We start from the raw sequence: 7348 nt of genomic DNA on the forward strand, positions 1-7348 counted from the left end.
GGGGGTGGCAAGTCACTCAGGCAGATTACCTAACCGGTGGGGTCAGGTGGCTCCTGACAGACTAGTTGGAGCTCATTCAGCCTTTGAATGAGTGATCTTTTCCGTCTTTCCGTGGGATTCTGAGCAGGCAAGGAACCACACATCTCCACCAAGTCTGCCATCTCAACGTGGCCCTCCACCCTGCCTCATCGCAAGAGTATTTATGGATGCTGGGCACCGAGGATAGATGAAAAGGAATGGTCTCTGGCCCTGCCGGTGTGGCTCAGTGATTGAGCATTCACCCCTGAACCAGGAGGTCATGGTTGGAGTCCTGATCAGAGCACATGCCTGGTTTCGGGCTCCATCCCCAGTAGGGAGCCTGCAGGAAGCAGCTGATCAATGATTCTCTCTCATCATTGATGTTTCTGTCTCTCTCTCCCTCTCTCTGAAATCAATTTTTAAAAAAGAAAAGAAAAGGCCTCTGTCCTTCACGGAGCTCATGGACTTGGGGGAGGGTGAAACCACCGCAGAACAGCCAGAGTGAAATGCTTGATACTTCAGTGCTGGAAGAGTTATGGACCATGGCTCACAGGCTCCCTGTTTTAAACATGGGAGACTGAGGCCCAGGGATAGAGGGGGTCACATAAAAGCTCTGGTAGCTTTAAGAAGGAAGAAACCCTACCAGATTGGGGGATCAGGAGGAGGCACATAAAATGGGCTTGGGGCCCTGGCCAGTGTGGCAAAGTGGTAGAGTGTCGCCCGTGGACCAAAGGGTTGCGTAACGGGTCCAATTCCCAGTCAAGGGCAGGTACCTGGGTTGCAGGTGTGTTCCCCTGCTCCAGTCAGGGCACTTGTGGGAAGCAACCAATCGATTTCTCTCTCACATTGATGTTTCTCTCCCTCTCCCCCTCCCCTTCCCTCTCCTTCCTTCCCCTTTTTCTAAAGCAGTGGTTCTCAACCTGTGGGTCGCGACCCCTTCACAGGGGTTGCCTAAGACCATCGGAAAACACATGTATAATTACATATTGTTTTCGTGATGAATCACTATGCTTTCATTATGTTCAATTTTGTGACAATGAAATTGGGGGTCACCACAACATGAGGAACTGTATTAAAGGGTCGCGGCATTAGGAAGGTTGAGAATAGAGTCTAAAGGGATATTTATTCAATGGAAAAAATATCCTTCGGTGAGGAACTATGAACAGCCACCCCAGCAGTAAAAGGAGAGGGAAAAATCGCCTGCTTCATTCCAGATGGCATCCTTCTATGAATGCAGGCTGGGATCAATCACTGCTTCCCACTGAAGAGTCACCTCAGATCTGCAGGGGGATGTTTTTTCCCTCCAATGCTGCTTGGCTTCATCTCCCTCCCCCCTTCCATGTCAGGGGTGCAGACATTAGACAGTTTTCCCTCTCCCTGCTTGGTATTTTCATTTGAGTTAGCACACAGGTCCCAGAGAGGTGGAAAATGTCTTTACTTACATTTTGCAATCGGCCCTAAACAAGGTGAAGGCTGGGAAGGGAGGGGCCATCGAGGCGATGACCCCCAATACTTTACTTGACAAATATTTATGACGCGCACCCTGCACCCAGGGCTGGAGACACATGGCAGGGGCAACGAATGCTCTTGGAGTTTTCAACGGCAGCCTGGGTTAGGGAAGGACACCGATACGCCCACATGTATTACAGACATGGGAAGTTCCAGGGAAAAAAAGGACAGGGTGTCTTCCAGCACGTAGCACGGGCACCCTGCTGGAGCATGGGGCTCGGATGGCTCCCGGAGGAAGTGGGGTTTGAGCTGAGCTGTGAAGACATCTCCACAGGACCTGACGGTAAACACTGCCAGGACAGCCTGTTCTCTGCCGCCTCCTCACTGCACGCCCACCGCAGCCGCCAGCAGCCCCTAGGCCTGCCAGGGATCTTCCAGGAACCCGTTTCCCAACTCTGACGACACATTCTGGGCATTCGGAGGTTGATGATCCAGAGAGGAATCCGGGCCACCTGGCCTCTCTTCCTGTCAGCATCCCCTGGGGAAGAAAGTTCTAGTGGGGTTTTTCCCTTCCACGTGTTCCAGAACGCGCCAACTTGCCAGCCAACTGCCTTCTCTGTGCCTCCCTCCCCTGCCTGGCAAGGCCTCACCCTCCTCGTGTCCCTGACCCACTTCCTCCCAGGCTGCACTGGTCTCCTCCTCTCTGCTCCCCCGGCCCCAGAGGGTGCCTTCCAGCCCAGCCATGACCCTGCTGTCACTTTTCCCTGGGCCCCGTGGTGACACTGCCCCCCTGCCCATGAGTGTCCGGAGCCCAAGGCTTGTGGCTTCTTGGCTTCTATGCTCCTCTGTGGCTGAATGATGCCTACCTTTAGAAAGCCTTCAGCATCGGCTGGGCTCTCTGGTTCGAATCACCGGGTTCTGCACTCCCTAGCTCCGTGACCCTGGGCAAGTTACTTAACCTCCATTTCCTCCTCTTTATTTATTTTTTAAAATATATTTTTATTGATTTCAGGGAGGAAGGGAAAGGGAGAGAGAGATAGAAATATCAGTGATGGCCCTAGTTGGTTTGGCTCAGTGGGTGGAACATCGGCCTGCAGACTGAAGGGTCCTGGGTTTGATTCCGGTCAAGGGCACATGTCCAGGTTGTGAGCAGGATCCCCATTAGGGGGTGTGCAGAAGGCAGCTGATCATTGATGCTTCTATCTCTCTCTCCCTCTCCCTTCGTCTCTGATATCAATAAAAAAAATTTTTTTTTAAAGAAAAGAAATATCAATGATGAGAGAGAATCATTGATGAGAGAGAAATCATTGATTTTCTCTCATCATTGATTGGCTGCCTCCTGAACACCCCACACTGGGGATAGAGCCTGCAACCCAGGCATGTGCCCTGAAGGGGAATCTAACCATGACCTCCTGGTTTATAGGAGCCAGCCAGGCCAGGCGGTGCAATTTCCTCCTCTTTAAAATAGGAGTGACAGATGGTCCCTACCCCCCAGTCTTGGTGAAATAAGACTCCCACAGAACTGGAAGACTATACTTCCTATTGTTGCCAAAGCACTGCATATATAACGGGTAAGATATGTCAATAACCGTCCCACGGGTTTCATATGATGCTACACGGTGATTAAGCCTTGACACATACAAAGAATTTTTTGGTAATCTGCTCTCACTTCCAACGGATTATTTCTCCGAGCAGGATCCCCAGAATCCGCTTTCAGGCTCTCTAACCACTAGGGTTCAAGTACGGGGCACACGGAGTGTGGGGAGCGAGCTGCGCCGAGGTCACGGCGGGAGGTCAGAGCCGGGTGCTCGGCGCACGTCCCAAACGCCTAGTCACAGCTCTGCACCCGGCACCGCCCCCCCGCCCCGCGCGAGGTCGCCCGGCGCGCACCCAGAGAGGCTCCGGGCAACGGCCGCCTGGATCCGTGTGCACAGCCCGGTGCGCTCGGCCCCCTGCGCCCGCCGCCACCTCTGACTCATCGGGGGGCGTGTGCAGGCGGCGCCCGGCACCGGCGGCTTTTGCACTCGCCCCGGCTGCGTCCCGCTATAAAGGAAGCCTCCGCGCGCCCCGCTGCACCGCGCCTCCCGCAAGCTCCAGCGATCAGTGTCTGTCCCCTCTGCCCTCGGACTCCAGCCACCGTTCAGCTCGCCATGGACCCCAACTGCTCCTGTGCCACCGGTAAGTGGGCCTGGTCCGGGGCTGGGGATGCCCGGTGTCCTGCTCCTGCTAATCCCTGGGTTCCAGGGTACGAGCAGCTCTTAGAGCGGCCGGTGCGCGTTTCTCAACGGCCCGCCGTTGTACTGACAGTTGGCTGTGGAGCTGGGTTCGTTGTGGATCTGGGAGCCTCTAACGCAGGCTCCGGGCACCCCTTCACTGGTTGGGTATCCGGGGACCATTCTCACCTGTTCTTCTTCTTGCAGGTGGTTCCTGCACCTGCGCCGGCTCCTGCAAATGCAAAGACTGCAAGTGCACCTCCTGCAAGAAGAGTAAGTGCAGTTTTGTCTTCTGCTCCCCACGTGCCCCTCCCGTCTCCACCCTGCATGCCCTCCGCCCCGAGGGGAATTTAAACAGGGCAACTGCCGCCCCTAGGGAAGGCGGCACCTCCTCCACCGTGGCCACTATTGCGAAGGTCGGGATTTCTTACTGATCTTTTATCCCAAGCGCTCACCTCTGCCGCCTCCTCTCCTCCCCCAGGCTGCTGCTCCTGCTGCCCCGCGGGCTGTGCCAAGTGCGCCCAGGGCTGCGTCTGCAAAGGAGCCTCCGACAAGTGCAGCTGCTGTGCGTGATGCGTGATGGAGAGCCGGCTCCCGGTTGTAAATAGAGCCACGTGTATAAACCCACATTTTTTTTTTTTGTACAACCCTGACCCGTTTGCTACATTCCCGTTTTTATTTCTATAAAACACACGAATGACAATAAAAGTTGTTGGCTTTATTCGGAGTCTGTTTTCCTTGGCGTGGGCACCAGGGCTGGGTGTGAGGGACTGGATGGGAAGTGAAGGGACCTGGGTCCCGGACGGAAGTGTTGTTATTCCCTAACAGCCTTCAGGCAAGCCAGGTGGCCTCCCGGAGGGGGCTCTACAGGCCTTGGGTGGACACAGGATCCCCTCTGCGGTCACGACGTTGATGGCACAGAAACTTCTCCATCCGGAATGCACATTCTCTGCGGTTTCCCGGACCCACTTTGGTACCTCACGGCACGGAAGGCTTGAAAATCTATACAGTAGCTTACTTGCTTGATTCTGACATGGGCTTTAAAATCCCCCTTTGTAGTGAAGAAATTCCCCCTAACCCATCCCAGACCTACATGTTAGGAAATAATAATTACTATGAAATGGCATAAAAGAGCAACACTAGCCACATTTTTAGATTCAAGACACATTTTTCATAGAGAACAGATACGTGAGATTTTAACACACTGCACACGGCTCATCAGGAGGGTGCATTGAGACAATTTATAAATCCCCCCCAAAGTGTGGACCTCAAACACCTGGAGCACCACTGTCCCACTTTGAACTTGGTTCTGAAACTTTGCAAGTTCCTCCGTAGGGCAGGCTCAACCCTGGCCCTCCTCCAAAATCCAGCTCCTGGCTGTTTGAAACCAGCAAAGTGCCTAGGGATTTGGAACGAATCACCCAGGCTTCTTTTCTCAGAGGGAGGGGTGGCTGAGAATGGCTCCAGGTGAGGCACCCCGTCCCCCAGTCACTCCCCATCCCCAGCCGCACCCCCATTAGCCTGTGCAGGGAGATGTCAGGTTCTGCAGTTCAGAAGCAGTGACTTGTAATTAATGACAACGGTTAGTCCCCCCTGGCTGTTTGTAGAAGGAGTTGCTATTTGATGTAAAATCAAAGAGAAAGACAAGTCACATGGACCAGGAGTCAGGACCCTGCTTGCCTGTAAGGCTCTATGTGAAGAAGGGATCACAAGAGCCAGCCTGTGCCAAGCGCATGGGTTTTGGTGTCATGCAGCCTGGTTCACAGCCTACTTTGCCACAAGTGGCATGTCTTGTGCGAGCAGCTGAAACTCTCTGAGCCTCCATGTCCCCATTTGTAGAAAGGAGATTATATTTCTAAGGGCGGAATAAATGATACTATGCCGGCTCCAGGGTAGGCTTAATAAGCAGTGGCTGGTATGATCTGTAGGGAACGGCTATGGGGTCAAGCCTCGGACTGACCTGTGGACTGTTATGATCTGTAGGGAGCGGCTATGGGGTAATCCTCGGACTGACCTGTGGCAGAGCCACACACAAGTCCCAGCTTGGAGGGCAGAGCCCTCCTGGCACAATTAAGCTTGACCTTACAGTCCTCCCTGTTCCTAGGTAGCTAATGGGCTGTGGGAGGTGCAGCAAGTGCTGCCAAAACAAGGCTTAAGGAGCAAAATAGATTTGAAATTTGCAAGGACATTGTAAGCATGTTGACCACTCCCCTTGCTTTGCTTTGTGTGATCTGACTATAACATAAAGCTTCGGCTTACAGGCTGGGTCACTGTTTCCTCATCCAGGCACAGTGATCCTACCTGGCCCCAACTGTATTCTCTTGTCTGCTTCTTTAATCCTTCACCACCCCTCCTCAGGTTCACCCCTGGCCATGCTGGATGTGGTTCAATGATCACTGTGTCCATTCGTGTGGAGAGAATCCTTTTGCATCCCACCATGCACCTGGAGGAAGGCTCATTGGTTTAGAAGCATTACTCCGGCCTGGCTGGCCGCTGTGGCTCAGTTGGTTAAGTGTCCTCCCATGCACTAAGAGGCTGCCGGCTCAATTCCCAGTCAGGGCACATGCCCAGGTTTTAGGCCAGATCCCCCATGGGGGGTGTGCAGGAGGCAGCCAATTGATGACTCTCATTGATGTTTCTATTTCTCTCCTTTCTTCTTTCTATAAAATCAACAAAAACATATTTTTTAAAAACTTCAAGTCAATAAATTTGAAAACCTATTTGAAATGGTCAAATTTATTTAAAAAATATGAAATACTAAACTGGACTAATCAAGAAACAGAAAACCAGAGTGGCCCTACAAACATTAAAATCTATATATATAAAAGGCTAATACACTAAGTGTGCAACCATCTGGGTAATAACATCACATAGCAACACCCGGCTTCCCCTCCCTAGTGACTAGCCTCCTTGCAGTGCGGGGGTTGGGGGGGAGGGCAAGGAGAAGAAATGCGGGTGGGAAGCCAAGGCCCCATTGCACACGGTCCTCTGCACACAACTCCCTTTCGTTTCTCCCCTGTTCCTGCCAAGTCATGGACAGCAACGGGAGGGGGTGCTTACCCCCCAGGGATGGCCCCCGGCTCCAGACCCAGTTAGGGGAGGCAGGACCTTATGTCCTCAGCCCAGAAGACACACTGTTCCCTGCCTCCAACCCGCAGGGACAACTTTGAGTCCTGGGCCAGCAGCAACCCCTCCCCCCCAACACCTGATGATGTGGAGCAGGACAACCTCGACCCTCAGGCCTCTCCAACAGGAACCACTGGGAGGCTGCAAACGCTCCAACTGGATGAGGGCCCTTGGCCAGGGAGAAGGCACAGAAGCTGCTCTCTCTCTAAGGCGTCTGCTTCCTCTCAAGCTCAAAATACTCCCTCCTCTCCCTCAGGGTGAGTAAGGGGCCTCTGAGGTCTAGAGCCCGGGTACCTTACCAGACCCCGTCCCTTGCGCCCGCCCCGCGGAACCGCGCGGCTCCCAGCGTCCTTGTCTGGGCTGAGCGCACCTGGCTGGGTGGGGTAAGAAGAGGCACTTGCGCCGGTGCACCGCGCGGTGGCGCCCAGGAGCCCGCGCGCTGACTTCAGGCCCAGAAGAGGCGTCCCGGGCGCAGAGGCCCTGCTCTGGCTCTTGCACCCCGTCCCTTGCGCCCGCCCCGCGGAACCGCGCGGCTCCCAGCG

General features: G+C 54.1%; 1 protein-coding gene across 1 annotated transcript; it reads left to right on the forward strand.

Annotated features, from left to right (window-relative positions):
• Window positions 1–3526: 3526 nt before the first annotated feature.
• Window positions 3527–4401, forward strand: LOC102767595 (metallothionein-2A). Its single transcript, XM_006764350.2, has 3 exons — window positions 3527–3645; window positions 3888–3953; window positions 4162–4401. The coding sequence occupies exons 1-3, from the start codon at window positions 3618–3620 to the stop codon at window positions 4251–4253; spliced, it is 186 nt and encodes a 61-aa protein (XP_006764413.1). The 5' UTR covers window positions 3527–3617; the 3' UTR covers window positions 4254–4401.
• The last annotated feature ends 2947 nt before the right edge of the window (window positions 4402–7348 follow it).

This window comes from Myotis davidii, unplaced genomic scaffold (genome assembly GCF_000327345.1).
Source record: "Myotis davidii unplaced genomic scaffold, ASM32734v1 scaffold2621, whole genome shotgun sequence".
In the NCBI taxonomy this organism is placed as follows: domain Eukaryota; kingdom Metazoa; phylum Chordata; class Mammalia; order Chiroptera; family Vespertilionidae; genus Myotis; species Myotis davidii.